This window comes from Miniopterus schreibersii, assembly GCF_964146895.1.
Source record: "Miniopterus schreibersii genome assembly, chromosome: 7".
NCBI classification, from domain to species: domain Eukaryota; kingdom Metazoa; phylum Chordata; class Mammalia; order Chiroptera; family Miniopteridae; genus Miniopterus; species Miniopterus schreibersii.
The window spans coordinates 61,992,731-62,011,785 of record NC_138108.1 but is presented as its reverse complement, the minus strand read 5'-3'; the positions used below and the strand labels follow the sequence as shown (position 1 = coordinate 62,011,785).

The 19,055-nt window shown below is 46.9% G+C and overlaps 1 protein-coding gene and 1 long non-coding RNA gene across 6 annotated transcripts in view; one reads left to right on the top strand and one right to left on the bottom strand.

Moving 5' to 3' along the window:
* The window catches only part of ZEB2 (zinc finger E-box binding homeobox 2), a 130,508-nt gene extending 114,918 nt beyond the window's left edge, over positions 1-15,590 (bottom strand). For 2 of the 5 annotated variants that reach the window (XM_081143435.1, XM_081143436.1), the window contains exons 1-2: positions 15,345-15,422; positions 12,566-12,707 (exon numbers count right to left, since the gene is read on the bottom strand). In XM_081143435.1, the coding sequence (XP_080999561.1) occupies positions 12,566-12,638 (73 nt within the window). In that variant the 5' untranslated portion in view covers positions 12,639-12,707; positions 15,345-15,422. Of the gene's footprint in view, positions 1-12,565; positions 12,708-13,619; positions 13,747-15,344 lie in introns of those variants that run through there. The other 3 variants (XM_081143432.1, XM_081143433.1, XM_081143434.1) reach the window with 3 other exon arrangements.
* LOC308560001 lies at positions 13,595-16,172 on the top strand. The gene is made up of 3 exons (XR_013999238.1): positions 13,595-13,895; positions 15,365-15,514; positions 15,619-16,172. It is a non-coding gene; the product is annotated as an uncharacterized lncRNA (long non-coding RNA).
* Positions 16,173-19,055: the final 2,883 nt, after the last annotated feature.

Genomic DNA, 19,055 nt, shown 5'->3' with positions numbered 1-19,055 from the left:
TTAAATGTAGCAGCCTAATTTGTGAGACTACAGAAAAGGTAGAGTAAATGAATATTTCATTACTTTAATTACCAGGGACTACTCTTTTCTTGCTGTCTTATGATAAGTGTTGCTGTAACTAGCAACAGCAAACATCCACTAAAATATAAAGTGCAATAATCGTCCCGCTGTCAGGATCACCGCTTTAAAATACGAGCCGGGAAAAAAATATAATGGTTTATCTATTTCTTAGAGATTGCAGAAGTAGGAGATGGAAATTCATTTAATGTCAGGGGGAAAAAAAGCACACACAAAGGCACCAGTAAACAGGTTTTAGTCAGAGAATAATGGCTCTGAGCGAGAAGGGTAAAAAAAAATCAGCTGGCTATACATTTGAAGTGTTAGCCCTAAAAGAATGCAGGAAAGGGAAAAGTAGGAGGTAACAGTGTTTGGACTTTTTAAGGCAAAATTTTGTTTTGTGTTGCACAACGTGATGGCTTGAACATTAGAAAATAAAACTTCAGTGACTAGGGGAAAGACAAGAGGAGAGCAAGTGGTTTTCAAATGATTAAGCAAAGGTGGAAAAAGTTCAAGTTGGCAAAAGTTGAGAAGCTCGGTCCAGCTCCATTTAAAAAAGACTAGATGAAGCCTGCCAGGAAAAGGGCTCTGCCTGCAGTTTCAGAGTACTGATTCATAAGATCTGGGGAGTAACAATAATTGCTCACCGCTGACACCTTGAAAAGCCCCGGCATCTCTCTATAAATGTCAAATTCAGGTACGGGGGCAAAGCGGGCCGGGGAGGTGGCTGGAGAGAGAGGGAGGTGGGCCTGGGAGCGGGGGTGTGGTTGAGGAGGCTGCGGAGACTGGTTGAAGCCAGCCTGTCTCTGCATTTATCACTTTGTCCCAGAGGAGGTGTTTGTTCAACATAGCAGTTTGACAGCAGAAAAACACGGGGGCCAGAAGCCCTATCAAAGAACCTACTGACACATATCATTTGTGGTCTTGGTTTCACAGGGCAAGGCTCCCTCACCCTTTATCTGCACAAGTATAAAACTCCACACATGTCTAAGTGTTCAGTATAGTTCAATCCTCTCCCCTCCTTTTTTTCTTTTAAATACTGTAAACACTACCTTGAAACACCACTTTTGTTCAGGACTCCCAAATGCTGTTTGAAAAACCATAATAATTTGCAATCGATTTGGCATCATCTGTGTTAAGGCTGGTAATATTGAGGGAAAATAGGAGGAAACGGTTTCAAAGCATAAAACTTGTCCTTTATCCTAAATGATACACTTAAGGAGTAGATTAATAGGTGTAAGTAAGCTTTGTAAGAGTCATGTGGCATAGGGAACACTTTTTTCCCCGACAATAAATCCTACGAAACAGGAGTCTACATTAATTCTTCACCTCTACTATGTTTGTTGAAATGTATTTCATTCACAAGCTGTATGATTGTAGTGAAAGTTTAAGAGAAAAAGTAGCAGAGTTGGGGTCCTAGGGTGCGTTTGTGTGTGTGTGCATATGGCCTGAATTTAGTTTTCACATTCTAATCAGCAGAGCAAAGGTGATAGAAAACCTTTGGAGTGCAACCATTTTGCTTAGAGATTTCCCCCTCTTAGTGGGTCTATTTATTATGAAAACACAGCTTACTGAGGTCTTTATATATAAACCTCACCTCTTAAAACTGAGAAATCTCATGATGTGAAACACTTCCATTGATGTGCTTTGTGTCTAAAACAGAAACTTAGGTCCTTCCAAGAATAGGCACATTGCAAAGTTTCTTTGATTACAGTTAACTTAGATATATAAGATAATATAAACACAATTTGAACTAGGAAACAGTGAAAGCAATCTACTACATTTATAGATCACTTGGGCACAGAATCCTTGAAATTTACTCATCTGTTTAAGAGAGAGGAAAAAAATCTCATCTCATAAATAGCATGATATCTTCATCTGTTGATCTATATTGATCACTTATTTTTGGAGGTAGTGTCTATCACCTTGTCAGGAGTACCTTTCTTTCTTAGAGTTGATTATAAAAAGAAATAGGAAACCGTATATAAATAACAAACATCACTATATTGTCATAGCAGCAGTGTAACTATTAGAGGATTCCATTACAGATTTTTATGTAGAACAAGTTTGCCTTTTGTCATGGGAAATCATTAGTGACAATCACCTGTTCCCAAAATAATGCAGTCATTTACCTCTGTTACCTGAGAGTATTTTAAAATGTTTCCACCTTATCATGGTAATTCAAAAACACACCTTCCCATATTTGCTCTTGTGATAAATAAAGTTAGCTAAACTGACCAGTTCTGCACTTATTGTTGGCTTGAAAGAATACATTCATTTAAGTGGGATTTAAAATTCTAACTTCAAAACATTCAAGTTCAGAATTAGGTCTCCATTTTAAAGTAGTGTGTGTGTGTGGGGGGGGGGGGGGTTAAGTTGAAATAACACACAGCAATCAAGAAAAATGAAGAACCAGAAATGGATTACATACAATAGAACATAACGTTTAATCCCACAGATTATAGGGTCTGGAGTTTTAATTTTATAGAACTAATTTTTCAAAAAAAGAAAGGTAACTTAAATGCGTACACTAACATTTCTGTATTGTCTTTTAATTCTAACGACTGCTTCAAATGTCCCCTCAGCTCAGTAGTTGAGCTAAATTTGTAAAAAAAAAAAAATTTTTTTAAATCATGAATCATTATGATGATTACATTCAATTGAAAAATGAAAGCAAAGTCCAATGAGATCCTTCTTGAAATGTTTGCTCCCCTTCCATCCCTTATGTGTCCCAGCTGCTTGCTCTTCCAAAGTCTGTTTTTTCAGAAGCCGGTATTAATTTCTAACCAAGCCTGCAGCATCCACTGTAATGTACCGGGGGCGTTAGTAGCCATCGTTAAGTTCTTGGGCCACAAACACACAATATCTGATGAGAAACTGATCCCCTTCCTTCTCTTTTCTCTTTTCGGCTCCTCTAACTTTCCTGTCAGGAGCCTGAAAAAATATGCGCAGTTACTGTTGCTGAGGGGAGACAAAGTTTAACTTCTGGGTTGGCAATCGGAGAATAATTCATGAGCAGATTTCTAGCAAATGATATGATTTGCTAAATTTTGGTCTTTGATTTATATTTATGTACTCCTGCTACTGCTAAGGTTTTGCCAACCTCAATTAGATCATGAATGAGATCATTTTAATTCAGCCCCCAAACTGTGACCTGACCATGGTCTGAAAGTGTTCAAAAAGTAATTTTAAGCCTCCCTTTGATTTGAAAAGGAATACTGCATGCTTGGTCGTTCATACAAATAACATAAAACTTAATTATTGGATGATTTGGCAGAGGACCTTCTTGCCAAACAACAGTCAATGCCAGCTACTGTGATGCTGGCGGGGCCCGGGCCCCCGCACGCACAGCCCCCTGTACACAGCGTTTGTTCATTGTGTCTCAGGGCGAGATGCTTTCAAATAGGATTCATGGATCTGGGAGGCAGGGTGCACGCGAAGGATGCACCATATTTATAACTCCAGTTAAAAAATGCTGTCTCACCTAGAAGGGAAGTAGATCTGCGCTGTCAAATCACCAGGAGGCTGTGACAAAGGGAGCTTGCAGCCTGACACACGGTGTAACAACATAGCAAACACCTTTAATTCTGTCATGTCTCATACCCTTTACTTTCTCACACATTTGTGGCTGCTCCAACATTGACACCTACACTCCTTTTCGAAACTAAATAAGGCAATCTTATTTGAGCCCAAATGCAACACCTGTAAAGTTATTCTTGTGCCCAGCGAAAAATAACTATTAACTCCTTCCTCTTAGAAACGCCTCTCTGCTTGCTTTGAAAAGTCTCAAGTTGGGAAGAGCCGGCCTGAGGCCCTGATTCTGAGGTTCACATGACTTCCCAAGCTCTGGAAGACAGGCAACACTTCCCCCTTGAAAAGGGGTGAGGGCTGTGACAATGCCACTGTCCGAATCGGCCTCTTGCAGCTTCTCCAGTTGAAACCCTTTCTCCATCACAAACTTCTGGTGTCCTTTATAGTAAGGAGAGACGCCCCAGCTGCTTCATTCCCTCTAGCTACCATGGTCTAATATTTTAAAAGCTGGAAATGAAAATAGCTTTTCTAAAGATATTTCCTGGAATTTTTAATGTGCTGCCTGATTCCTTTCTTTTTTTTTTTTTTCCTTGCCAATTATAAACCACCATTTGGAGGGCTTATGAGCAATGTAAGTCCACCTCATCTAATTAAACCACATTGTTTTAAAAGCTTGAACAGTTTTCATGTCTACAGGACTTGTCTGAATAATAAACTGTTAGAGCCAGAATTCTAAGTGTCTTTAGAGAGCTGGGATTTTTATCTGCTGGGCGCAAAGGGCCAGGCACTCAAAGAGTTAAAGAGTGTTCCCGCATTACTGGGTAGGTTAATATCACAGCTGCCTGGTAAAGCATTATCCCGGTACCTCACTTAACAAAAGCCTCCTTTTGCAAACAGACTCCCACTTTCCCCCCAAGTGTCCAAAGGTGTTTACTGAAGTAAATCTGCCTAAATCCTTCATTGCTTGGGTCAGGGGGGTGGATAGGAGGGGTGGAAGGTGTGGGGATAATCTCTTTTGGTAAATTCTGTAAATCTTCTGGGAAAAATAAAAAAATAAATCAGGAATCTGTATCACATGCTCTATACAACTTCTAATATCTGCCTCTGCTAGTTCTGCTCTTACAAGTGAAATCTGCCACAATGGTTATCCAAAAAGCCACGTTTCCAATCCTTCACTCTACTGTTTGAAGCCATTGCCCTCCCAAAGTTGTGTGTGTGTGTGTGTGTGTGTGTGTGTGTGTGTTGCATGCTTAATCTAATTGTTGAAGAAAAACTGTTGGTATCTTAAACGCGGTTTCAGAAAGAGGGGAAAAAAAGACAAGACAGTTTAAGAGCAAGATAATGTAGCTGAAAAGTTGTCACGAGAGGTTTCTGCTCTTGCTGTGGTCTCATTCCAATGCCATTAACTGCATGTTACTTCTGCATGTTGAAAATGGAGGCAAATAACACAGTAAAACCTGACAGGTCCGCCTGCGAGGGTTTAAACAGTTCCCAGTAAGAAGGAGCCCTTTAGGCATAAACTTTCTCTCTCAAGAGAACGTGAATACCACCAACCCCTCCCTAGAAATCTTGCAGCATCCAGTTTGAGATACGAAAAGGCTGTCATCTCACAAATGTTAAACATACTAAAAAAATCTGAAAAAAAAGTATGGAGAAGGTGTGAAAAACGTGGCACTTTACAGCCCTCAAAGCTTTTTAAAATAGAACAACTTTTCCCCCTAAAATTCTTTTCAGAGAATTTTTTTTCCTCCTTTTTGGCTCATTTGAGAGTTTCTTTCTTGGCTTTTTTCCCCTTTCATTTGAAAATATGAATTATCATAAAAAGTCAGGGGGAAAAATGGGAAAGTCTTTTCCAGTTTTCCTGAAGATTTATCAGTGTGTTGAGGCACGTCTCCCTTTTTCTCTGGGCCAGACACCCACTGCTGAAACCAGACCAGGGCCTGGGGAGCCTCCATCCCTTCCCCTGAGCGGTGTCCACCCCCCACCCCCTGCCCTCACCTCCCGCCCGGTGGTAAACAATCCGAGCGGAGCCAAACAGTAGGCAGCACTCAGGAGTGGGAAGCCCGCACACCTATTCCCCATCTAACGGGCTTCTGGGGCAGAACCTGATCCCTCCCTGACACTTTCTGCCTCAAGTGTTGAGCGGGTGGCCATGAATAGTACAGACATGCCATCTTGTAACACTATATGCCTGTCAGGAGGGACAGGGCCTGGTTGAGCATCAACTATATAAGGCTGGTAACTAGGGAAAGCCCAACAAACAGCCACAAACACCTAAGTTATTTTACTCAGCCACTATCCTGCGCCTCTCTCCCTCTCTCTCTCCCTCTCTCTCTCTCTTTCTTTTCATCTTGGCTTTCTGTGGCAGAATGCAAATGGAGCCTGCCGGCGGTGAAAGGGCTGAATTGTGATTAAGAGGAAGAAGAGCTCCTTTCTTTGTTCTGCCCTCAGGGGATGTTTACTGGGAGAGACGCGGCGGATCAGATATGAAAGGCATTCAGGTCAGCATTGATGTGAGCGAAAGTGAAATCATACCTAAGGCATTCAAAGGACCGCCGTGTCAGGGGTTCAGCTAGCGGGGCAGCTACCGTGCGCGTCTTCCCGGAGAGGCAGGAATCTTTGCACACACCGGCCACTGTTCTCTCCCTAATTTACTAAGAAATTATACAAGTTTTACCCCTCCTGGCTGCCTCCCACCAGATGACACAAGAGTTAGTAGTTTCTCTCTTTATGGACCACACGCGAAATCAGACCAACTTCTAATAACTGTATTTCCTAAAGGAACCAGCAAGGCACCATCTGAACTGTGAAATCTTTTTTTTTTTTTTTTTCCCCAAAGCAGGTGTATTCATATGTACTACATACATGCATAATATGGAACGGAGAACTGATTGAAGAGGGAAGCCAGAAAGCACAGGCATGGATGGCTTTTTTTCTTCTCACCTCCCTCAGAGGAAATACAAGACAACACACACACACACAGTATAAAAACAGTACCGAACACCTTAAAACAAAATTCTTTATTTACTTTGTAACTACTAGTTACACTTTTCCTGAGAGCTTTCACTCTGACACAACTGTCACCCAAGATAAAAGTATTTGGCACATAGCTATTAAGGCAAAGACTTCCATGGAGTCTACTGATTATTATTGCTTTCCTTAAAAAAAAAAAAAAAAAAAAAGCTTGATGAAGAAATACTTGGCTCTTACTTTTTAAAAGTTTACACTCCCCACAGCCCAAATAGTCATTCAATAGATTTTCCAAGTGGTAAGCTGATGCTATTGGCATAAACAGAGCTATGTAAATATATACCAAATTCACAAATCACAGGAAACACACAAATAATGAGGAGGTGCCTAGATGTTTCAAGGCTTAAAAATGAAAAGGAAAATCACATTTCATCTTCTGATTGCTAAAGAAAGAAAATAAATAGGGAGGGGGGAGTAGAGCTATATTTATTGGTTTTTAAATCATCCTTCCCTCTGCTCTGAATTATTTTTTTCAACCTTCACATCTTGGCTAAAAAACATATTTGGGCTTATGTTAACATCTGCTTTTGTGATGACATTTAATTCTGTATATTTTCAACTAGTGTTTCTGCATCACAGATTTTCCTCCTTTATCTCTTTGCTCTAAAAAGACAACCAAAGAGCAATCAAAAAGGTGTCTGACTTGGCCATTCAGACAATTGCCCCCTTGTGGGAATGCGGGAATGAATGGTACAGTGGACACCCCGGCACCATTGACGTTATAAACATGTAAATGAAACACATTAGGGCAGACCATCAATTGTCTGTGAGCATTGCAAACCTGCACCCCCTCTCTCTGTGACAGGCACAAAACAGTGTCTACCTTGGGAAGCCACGGTGCTGGGGAGCAAATGGACAAAGAGTTCCCTTTCACACAGAGGAGAATGCACCTTAGAAGCCTTGGGAGAATGCAGATGACAAAAACTGTTGTGAGGAAAAGAATCTCCCGCATCTTGGAATAAACGCGGCTCTGCCAGGGAGCTAGCAACACCCTCCTTTCCTACCTTCAGGGCACACACATTTTTCCCAGGAAATATTCTTAATACAGTATTAGGGTCTTTGATAACCTCTTGGAATTTCCTTTACTTTGAGCAAATTAAGCAAGCAAGAAAGGAAGCATCTGAAACATATGACACAGCAGCTTAGTGGGGAACTTTTCATCTTGGCTTTATTCGTATCTGTAAATGAACGGCTTAAAGACGTGGGTTTATTTTTATTTGGCAACAGAAACAATGCAAAGTTTAAAATCCTCAGCCGACCCTTACCCCTGGTGGAGCGTCACGCCATGGACGCCAAGCAGGCGAGTGGCTCTGCTATGAAGGAAGTCATGTTTCTACCCCAACTCACTTAGTTTTTCCAAACCCAAATAAAACAAATAGATCCGTCTAGATACACAGCCCCCAGCCCCGTGTGCGTGTGTGTGTGCGTGTGTGTGTGTGTGTGCAGCGTGACAAAACTTGCAGAAGGTCTCCAGAGAGATAAAAGGATGGAGATGGATATCTTTGGAGCACCCTTAGAACTGGTGGGTACCTGCCACACAAACTGCCTCTGAGCGCTCTGAGTGCCACACAGGGCTTCCTAAGCAGCTCATCAACTTTATGAAGAAAGCTGGTGGCAAAAGATTTTCACACTTGCAAAGACAACCCAAGCCTGAAGCGGCTGTGATCCGGAGGAAGCTCCCCTGCCTCCGTGAGCACCGGGAGGCTCTGACGGGAGGCTGCCCCATCCCAACTTCACCTCTCAGACAGGAGCCACATCCTGAAGGAGGGCCTGCCTGCATCTCTTTTCATGTAAGCACCCCTGAAACCGGAGCAACTTCTGTGCCTTCCATTGCCCCTGAGCATCACCACTAGCACCTCAACACCCTTTAAGGAAGTGGTCAAAAGTGAGGACTTATCTTAAACAAGGACAGTCATTTCTGCTCATCTGATTGTTTTTCCTCTAGAATCCAAAGCCCTGAAAACATCCATCTTTAGCCCTTTTCTTTACCACTGAGAGCCAGAGACCAAAGGCTTTTGTAAAAATCTCTCCCAGTCCCCATCCAATCCCCCAAACCTTTAGCTGAAACTTTAAAGAACAATTCCATTTAACTTTTCTTCCTTCCATGTCCCTGTTCCCTCCACTCCGAATTCAGCTTTCCTGTAAAAGACAACTTCACTCCCTTTTCTGAAACAAGCAGTTCCTTGATCTGATTTTTGTTACACTGTGCATGTGCTGCAAAGTGCAGTTTTTCAGAGGCTGTTGCTGGAAGGCGGTGGGTAGGGGAGGCAGGCCCGTCTTCCCAGGCTCCGCAGGAGGCAGGAGGGAGCAGGAGGCAGGAGGGAAGCCCGGGCATCCCCAGGAGCCGATGCCCGCGTCAGGGGCTAAAGCAACAAACTTTGCAAGTTACAACCGGGCTGTGCCACTGGCAGCAGCAGCCGGGCATCTCCGGCTCCCAGGGCTCATTTCTGACTCCAAGGCTGTGTGGAGATAGTGGGGTATAATCAGGGGAATTGAAGGGGGGGGTGGGTTTTCCCCTCCTCTCCAGCTTCAGTGAAAGTGTTACAAAGTGAGTCAGGCGACTGAAGATCATCTGACTGAACTTTCTTGAAACCGACACACATTCTTGTGTGCGGCAACTTGCTTTTTGCCTCCTTTCCCCTCACCCCTCTCCCCCTTTCTTCCTGCACATCTTATTTTCTGGGAAGAGATTTCATCTCTTCTATGTGGGGCAAAGGAGACCGTCCACTATGGATTAACTTGGCCCTGGCACTGTCTCTGCCAGGCATCTTTCTAGCCTGAGAACAGGAAAGGCTAGATGTTAGTTTCTTGTTTCTCTCTTTGCAAATTTATTTTCCTTGAGCTGCCTCCCTTCCCCTTTGCTTTTTAATAATCGTATACAACCTCGTGTTCCATCTAACGCACGTTCCTCGACCGGCCTTTCTCACACTCACTCACACACACACACACGCACACACACACACACACACACACACACACACACACAGCTTTACTCGTTTTATCTCCCTGTCGCCTCAGTCTATATATACACTGTTGACTTCATTAAAATTATATAAAGTGCCATTCCAGTTTCTGGATGGCCATCTTTTTTCTTTTTCCCCTTGCAGCTTTTACTTCTATGATTAGTACTGCCATTATTCCTCTCCAGGAATTTCTATATGATTTTGATAAGCATCATCATATTTAGTGTTATCGGCAAAGACACAAGCTCAAAAGTGACATCTTTTCCATGAATCCAGGAAAGAAGAAAAATCCACTCAGTTCAGATAAATCCTGGCAATTCCCAAAGGAAAAGGCATTGGATACATGCTTGATGAGAAAGAAAATGAAGGAAAAAAAAAGGGGGGGGGGAGACACTCTTCTACCTGCTTCTCAAAACCAGGACCCTGCCCAGTCAGATTAAACCCAAAGAAAAAACACGTACACGTAACCAATCCACAGCATGTTTTCCCACAGATTATTTGGGAAAGAGACAGGTAACAGTCAAAGTTCGAGAAGCTCTAAGAGATGGACAGACAGGCTCGCTGTGAAGTGTGCAGAGACTGGGCTAAACGCCTTAAAATGCGCAATTCAACTTTCCATTTCAGAGTGTGAGGCTTTTCCCAAGTTAGGGGCTGGGCAGAGGACCCGCGGCAGCGGTGCCCGGGGCTGAGCCCCTCCCTGGCGCGGTCCACCTGTGAAGCCCCCAGCAGGCCTCCCCTCCGAGGGCCACCACCCTCCTGCTGCCCAGCGTGCCCGGGACGCCCGGAGCCCTGGCTCTCCCCAGGCCTGGGCTCTGGCCTGACCTCACTGCTGGGGCCAGGCTGGTCAACGGTGGCAAAATCCCGAAGGGGGTGGGAGGAGGCAGGCAAGAAGAAACAAACATTTTAAACAGTCTCTTCTGCAAAAGAACACTTCTGGGAACCTTGCTTCAAATCTCATTCTCTTTTCTCTCAAAAAATGACTGTTTACCATAAGGGGAAAAAAAAGCCTCCTTGACACAAAGCTTTTGTTATCCAGTTGATCAGCAACGTGGCTTTAGATACTTGGGGGGGGGGGGGGGGGTCCACAACAGACATTGATTTTAGAAAATCAATAACCAACATTTAATAAAAGGAAGGAGGGAACACAGGAGAGGAAAGAGGGGACACTAGGTGTAATTTTAGTCTCTACTAAATTACCCAGTGATGGGGAAGGGGAGGTCTCCTGTGTAAGGACCACCTTAAATAATGCCAGACACTAGAGTGAAGAAAAAATTAAATTGAGAGAGAGAGGGAGGGAGGGAGGGAGAGGGGGAGAGGGAGAGAGAGACAGAGAGAGAGACTTAAAAAGAGGCAGCCTGAACTGGATCTTGGGGAAGCAGCTCGGAATATATTATTGTACTTGTTTTTTGTAATACTAAGCCAAGCAAACAGATCAAAGGCAGCACAAAGGGAAAAGGCAGGATAACATAACGAACAGTTTCTGACTAAAATTCCTCTATCACTCCCCCGTATGGCCCACACCTCCACCACCACAAGCAAAGGACACACGCACACAGACACACACCCCAAACCCAGAGAGACACAGAGACCGAGGGGCCGGGGGAGACGGGGAGAAGCACCGTTCGTCTCTCATCGCAATTCTCTGTCTTTGTGCTTTTCCCCCGGCGCCCCGCACCGCGCCCCGCCGCCCCCTCCGCGCCGCGCACCCCGGGCCGGCGGGCGGGCGCGCGCACAATGGTCCCCGCGGGAGGAAAGTTGCTCCGAGTGGGCCCCGCGGCCCCGCGAGGCGCGGGCTGGGCTCGCGGGAGGCCGGAGGCCCGGCCGGCGCCGCGGCCCCGCGTCCTGCTCCGGAGCGTGAGCGCGGCCCCGCGCCGCCTGAGCCGGCGGAGAGCGAGGGCAGCGAGAAGTTTCCTATCCCGGTCCGGCTGGCGCTAGTTCGCTTGTTTGTTTTGGGGGGCCGGTTTTTCTTTTTAAACTCAGTATCCTCCGTCAGCTCCCCCGGCACCCTCTCCGGTCCCCGGCTCTCTCCCCTCCCCCAGACGCCTTCTGCGCTCTTGCCAATCACTTTTCTCTTTTATTCCCACGATTTTGTTGGGGGTAATGCCTAGGGGGTCTCTCTCTCCCTCTCCCCTCTCTCTCTCCCCCCTACTCTTTCGCCCTCTCCCTTCTCTGCTTCTCCCCAAGAAGGACTACTAAACTGTCTCCCACCTCCTGTGTCTCCCCCTCGCACCCCCATCTTCTTCCTTCCTGACTCAGCCTGGATAGCGGGCTCCTCCTGACCACGTAGAAACTGTCCAGAAAAGTCTCCCTGTGCCCTTCGACTCGCCAGCCCCCCGGCGAGGGGCCGGAGCCCGCTGGAGAGGAGCCACCCGCCCCCAGCCCGCCCGGACCCCGCCGGACCCCGCGCCGGGCCGGCCGAGTCCCTCCCACCCCGCGGTCCGGGCGCGCCCAGCCGGGCCCCGCTGCCCGCGGACCGTTACTTGGCGTAAGGAGAGGCTGCCGGCGACTCCGGGAAGAAACTTTACGCCTCGCAGAGGCACAGCCCGGGGCCCCCTCTCTCTCCCGCGCCGTCCCTGTGCCACCCCCGCCCCTGCCCCGGGGTCCTGCACGCCCCGGCCCCCCGGCCCCCGCCCTGCCCCAGCCGGACGCTCGCGCGGCGCGGCCGGGGACCCGGCGGGCCAGGAGCTCGCGGGGCGGGCGGCGGAGGTGGAGGGAGGGCGGGGGCGCGGGCGCGGGGGGCGGCGGGCCGGGGGCGCGGGGCCCCGTCCGGACCCCGGCGCTCACTTTGCCCCGCACTTCCCCAACTCCCCCCGGTCCAGCCGCCGCGCGCGCGGGGCTCGGGCGCCGGCCGCGGAGGGAGGCTCGCCCGCGAGCCCCGGGCGCCGCCGGCGCCGCCGCCCCGGTTCCTTTCCCCTTTCCCCCCTTCTCCCCGGGTCTCGAGCCGCGGAGTGGCCCGGAAAAGTTTGGTTCGGGCCGGTTCTTACCGTTTTTCCTCCTGGGATTGGCTTGTTTGCGCCTCTTGCACCGGGGGCCATCCGCCATGATCGGCTGCTTCATTGATAAGAGCGGATCAGATGGCAGTTCGCATGGACTCGGCGCCCTGCTCCGGCAGCACGCAGGCTCGATCTAGCAACCAAACACAGCGACAATGTGGGCATCGCCCGCGCCCATTGAGACGCGCGCGGGCCGCCCCGGGGAGCCGGGCCAGGGCCCCGGCGAGCACCCATCCGCGCCCCCCGCCGCCAAAGCGAAACTTCGGCGCCCCCTCCCCGCCCCCCGCCCCGGCCTCGGCCCCAAGGCGCTTTGTGTTTGTTACTGTTTGCTGTGTCGCACCCGCGAGGGGATCAGAGACAAGAATTACATCTTCACCGTGAGTCATAACTCCTGACCGTATGAGGGAATGCACACGCTGCCGAGCGCGGCCGCCTGACTCGGGCGGGCGGACCCCGTCCTCCGAAAAGTCCGCCGCCAGCCTCGGCAACTTGGGGCGAGCCGGCGCTTCCCTTCGCTCCCACCTCGCCTCACCCACCGCCCCATTCCCCAGAGGAAACAACAAACAAACAAACAAACAAAAACAACGCGAAACAGCCCCCGGAGGAAGCACACTCGGGCAAATTGATAATAGTAATTATAGGAAAGCCCCCTCGCCCCGCGACCCCTCCCCTCCCCTCCCGGAGCCGATCGAGCCGCCGTCTCTTCCTCCCTCCACCCCCCCGCCCCCAAATTAAGATTTCCCGTTTCACGCCAGAATAAGAAATATAATTATAAGCCTCTTTGGACACTGTCCCTCCCCCCCCCACCACCTCCGCCACTTTGACAATATTTACTTAAGTATTTCCCCCCACCTCACTCACACACATGCTCCCCCACACTGGTTCCCTTGAATAGTTCCAGTAGAAAAAAAATTTTTTTTTTTTGTTTTTTTTTTTTGTTTTTTTTTTCCCCCTCAAGAAAGGAAAGAGAAAGTCCAACCGCTACGGCAATACTTTTAAGCTCTACTAAATGATCGTATCCTTTCTGGCTTCGAAACTTTTGTACCTAAAAATCGAGAGAGGCGCTGCATTTTTTCAGCTGAAACTGTCAAAACTTGGAGAAGGGGAACCTCGGAGGCAGGCAGGAGAGGAGAATCCCGAAACTCCGTGGGGTTGGGAAGATGCTGTGCCTCGAGGATTAGTTTAAACAGGGGGCTATAAAAGATGTAACAGATGCAAACTGTAACACAGGGCCATTAACCCCTTCTCCGCCGAGCACACTCAGTCCCCACGCCCCGCACCTATTGTCTCCGCGCTGGAAGCTTTGCGGAAAACCTGGAAAGTGAGTATCAGTTTCCACACGTTTGCTGAGAGGGGTGGGGGTGGGGGTGGGGGGGGGGAAGCGGAGAGAAGGGGAAGTGAGTTATTTAGAAAGCACCTTGAATTTAACCTAGGCATAGTGGGAGAGTTTTAATTTAAGTTTGACACATTTTTGTCATTTCTTGGCTCTCCTCTTGATTTGAAATTGTTGGGGGGGGGAAAAAATCCTGAAATACAGAAATGGTCACACAAGTGTCTGGGATGAAACAGCTGGCCTGTCTGTATTCCTGCTGAGACTTACACACGATTGCTTATAAATACATGTTTAATAAAGTAAGCTGCTAGTTTTATGAGCATGTGTGTGTGAGGGAGACACAGGGCATTTGTGCTGTAAACTTTATCTTTGCCTGCTCTTTCTAACTCTGGAGTTAGTGATTGCTTTCATCATTATAGGGGGAGCATGTAAAAAAATATATGTATAAGTAGGTGGGAGAGAAACACATTCATGCCAGTGAGGCTCACCAGTGTTCCTGGGAAACTCCTGCTACCTCTCTCTCGACTTTTCAGTGCCAAAGTATGGAATGGGATAAGTGTGTGTGTGTGTCTGTGTGTGTGTGTGTGTGTGTGCTCCTACTAAATCCATCTATACTACTATGCCATTTAAAATACAATTTCAAAAGTTATCTTTCATTTAAAACCCTGATATCCTGACAGCAGTTTTCATCCCAGCTGTAGTGACCGTCCCCCCCCCCCTCTGGTAAACGACTCAAGTTCCATGAGGACTTTCACTTCTTTATTTATCATCACAGAAGTGAGGTGTTACTTCACATACACACACACACAAAGAATGAAATAAAGAAATGAAACTCGCTAAGCAGACAGAAAACAGAGACACTTTCTGCTTAGAAAACAGCCTTCTCCGGTGGGAGAGGAGAATGGACTCCCATATCTAAGAGAAAGACCTGGCCTCCCCCCCCCCCCCCCCCCAGAATTTAGTAGGTTTGTATCCATCAAGTTTTGTAATTATTAACAGGTATTTGCCAAGTTTTAATTGCTGAATACAATGGCTTGGAACTAGGTGCGAAAATGGAACAGAATCTCTCCCCTTGAAGAGTTTTTATTCCAACCGTATAGTTCTCAATAAAACTTTTCCTAGCTCGGGTGGCGAAAGGCACCTTTGGTTACCTGACTGGACAGGTACAGGGCAAATTATTTGGGGAGAGGGGAGTAAGAGAAAAGGGAGCGGAGGGAGCAGGAGCGAGAGAGACATCGGAGAAGTCACTCTTGGGAGAAGCTTTTGCCATAAAAGAGCTAAACCCACCTGAAATTCCTGCCCACAGACACTCCTCAGTTCAGACTCACATCCCCACTTAAAAGGAGAAAAATCACGAAAGGGAGAGTGGGCGGTGATCGCACCAAAAAGAAATAAAAAGAGGGAAAAGAAGAAGTTTAAAAAAAAAAAAAAACCTACCTGCGAAGTCTTGTTTGTAGTTTTGGCCAGAAATGGTGAGAAGAAAAAGCATGAAGAAGCCGCGAAGTGTGGGGGAGAAAAAAGGTGGAAGCGAAGGAACGGCTCCCGGAGCGAAGTGCGCGAGCCTCGCCCAGAGTGCGGGGCGCAGGACCGTTATTCCTGCGGAGCAGGTTAGCACTGATCTCGCTTAGCCACTCCAGGAAACACAAACCTGGGGACGGACTGACGTGTTACGCCTCTTCTAATGACAATTTTTTCTTTTTCTTTTCTGTAGGAGAGACCCTGAAACACGCGCCACCTATCTTTGTGGGGAGGGATAATTGAAGCGCCCTGAGCGTGAGCATCATGTGAAAACGTGATCGCCAAGTTTCTCTCTGGGAAAGGATCTGGGATAGATTATACCTTGAAGTCTCCGCAAACGCTTTAGTGGAAGAAATGAAATTCCACCTCCCTCCCTTCCTCTCTCCCTCCCTCTCGCTCCCTCCCTCGCTCCCTCCCTCGCTCCCTCCCTCCCTTCTCCACGCCCCCCCCCCCCCCCCCCCGGTCGAGCCTTTGGCATCATTAGCCCCATCACTGAGTCCTACGGAGCGCAGGGCGAAAAGCGGTGCACACCACTCACTGAACTGGGGGATTCTGAGGGGTGAAAGTTAAAGGGGAAGATCCCGGGTCCTCAATCCAGGCTGCCTCGTCTTACGCAGATCTCTTTCAATGACCAGATTGGAGATGCACATGAAGTTGTGTAGATTTCTCAACACAGCTTCTGGAACTAAATTCTTTGCCTTTTCTTTTATTATTATTATTTTTTTATTTTTAGATGCCAGAGTCATGAAAAAAAAAAAAAAAAAAAGGCTGCATGTGAACTGCATCTTAGGGTGTGTGTGTGTGTGTGTGTGAGATGAATTTCTGGATTGGATCTTCAAACTGGAAAGTACTTTGGCATTTTAAAAATGGGGGTCTCTAAGTAAGGAGCAGAGAGCGCTGGGCTGGCGGATCTCTGAATCCTACATCTCACCGAGACCTTGCTATAAAGTGAGTGAGTGTGTGCAGCGAGCCAGGAGGAGAGAGAGAAAGGCCATAGAGGAACTTAGCGGGGAAGGAAGAGCCTGGCATTAAACAGCATGGGGTCTAAGTTTTGGAGTCTATATTTTTTGATATTGCAATTAAAGTAAAATTAAAAAGAAAAGACTCCACCTTTGCTCTGGAGGGATTGGTTATGTAAATATGGAAGGGATTTCCTGGAGAATACAGCTTTCTACTGTATGGTTAATGAAATAATCGCTCAAAAGCTTCCAATGTGACGCTTCTGTCGTAATCCAATCAGGTTACATAGGTCCTAAACAAGAAAGATATTTTCCACATCTGGAAGTCAGCAATTTAGCAAGTACTGCACATTATTAACCAATTCAGAGCCCACTTCCCAGGGGAATTTTTTTTTGAAGTTTAAGTGTTCTTAACCAATGCTCTGCTGTTTTGTTAATCAAAAAGCTGGTTTACACTGCACATAATTGGAACTAATATAGAAGTAAATAAAGACAGCCAAATTCGAGGATGCTGAGCACAGGCATTTATCGGGAAAGGAAGAAATCTCTTAGCCTCCAATGGTTCAGGCTCAATTTCTTAAAGAACTGAGGGGTTTTTTTTGTTGTTTTTTTTTTCTTTAAGAGTGAAAGTGCTTGTGAACCTCAGAGAACAAATAAACTTCCAGTCCCACAACCTTAGGGCTTCCAAGCAAAGGTAAAGGTAGAGGTGTCAAGAGGACTGAAGAGTAGCCTCATGCCATTTTTTTTTTTCTGCTTTAATATTGTTAACATATTACAGCCCCCTGTTTTCAGTCTGATGAAATCTGAAACAAATAATACCCTGATCCAACACTAGACTTTTACTTATATTAAGATAAACTGCTTTGAACTGTGCTTTGAATGTGTGCCTAAAGCAAGACTTTGAATGTAAGAGTCACTGGCAATTGCACTCAGAGGAGGGAAAAGCCACCACATGGGTTGCCACATCCACACTCCCAGAGGTGAACGGCTTTGTATTTTGTGTGTTTATTTTTATTTTTTTTGGGGGGGGGGAAGAGGGGTGGGATAGTCACCAGCAAGACCACAGCCAATTCTTACTTTAGGGTGCAAGAATGTCAGTTCTCACAGTTGGTTTCAGACTCACCTCTTTTCCTAACTTGAATATTTATTACAATGAGAATAGCTGGATAAATTAATCTTCTGCCCACCCCATTACAGATAAATTATCTTAGAAGAGGAGCAGTCAAGCTCGTCAGTCTAAAAACTAATAATAAAAAAGAAAATTAAAGATTTCCAACATGGGTCAGACACATTTTCAATTTACTGTTTTACATTTCTTTCAATATTTTATATATATATACATATATTACATATGTGTATGACTTATCAAGTCCTTTCTCTGAGATTTGTCTCTATTAATATCCTTTCTTCTTCTTCCCACTCCCCCCCCCCATTTAAAAAAAATTGGAATTCAGCTTTCTCTAGAAGTTTGCCTTTCAGCCTCCCCCCTCCCATTCCAGAGGAAGTAGAAGCCCATTGCACCGAGTGATCTTGGCAAGAACCCCCTCCGGGAGCCCAGGTAGCCACTGGGGACACACACACACTCACAGGCAAAACTTCAGGTCCAAGGACCCAGTGGAATGGCTAACAAGTCACTTGTCTTTATCATCTATATTAATGTCAGGTCACCTAGGATCTGACTTACAAAAAAGGCCAAAAAGACTCTCAAGTATTTCCACTAAAAACACCAAATCATTTGATTACTCTGGGCTCAGTACTTATTCAAGTGGCAGCAGGCAGCCCCAACACTTAGCACTGGGAGTTCCGACATGCAAGTATTTAACATGGGGTAGAACAGCAACCTTCCAGATTCCCTTCAAGGTGGCTATTTGGAGGAGGCAAGGTTAGGGTCCCTGCGAGGGGTGCGCACCCCGGTAGGTTGCCCCCCCAGCCCATGCGCGGCAAGCCCCTGGCACTCCCCTCCCCATCTGCCCCGCAGGGTTCCCACCGACGCAGAGGCGGTGGGATCGGAGAAAGCCGGAATATAAATTTGTCCCGAACACTCCCTTAGTCCGAAGGCCAGGTCGGGGACAATGGGGATAGTGGGATCAGCGGGTTGCAGAAGCTCAGGACGCAGGGAAAAGTCGAGACTGAGAGAGAGAGAGAGAGAGAGAGAGAGAGAGAGAGAACTGGGGGCTGCTATCTTTAGGTTCCTCGCACAGCAAAGCAACTCCTGCAAATGAATCGCTCCTTCCCCGTCTTTCTTCTCCATTAATAATCCATTTCGAGATTAGCACAGACCAAGGGGATTAAAACAACAGATACATGCAAATGTGAAATAATATTGCAATCGATATTGGAGGGAGAAAAATAATTCTTTAGGGTTCCTTTGAGTAAAACAAACTGCCTCCCTCAGGATTCCCTCCACCCAGGCAGGGTGAGAAGATGCACTTTTGTTTTCCTATTACCTCCAGCCGGGACCTGGGGCCTGTCCCCCCATTCACCTCTCAGTCTGTCAATTTCCTCAACTTGCACAGCCCCCCCCCCCCCCCCCCGCCTCTGCCCCCAGCTCCGCTCCCGGGCCCAGATGCCCGAAGAGATACAAAGTTTCTGCTCTTGAACACACAGGCTGTAAAAGGAATTCGAATTTGGCCACAGCTAAATTTTTTTTTTTTCAAGCAAATTCTGTTTA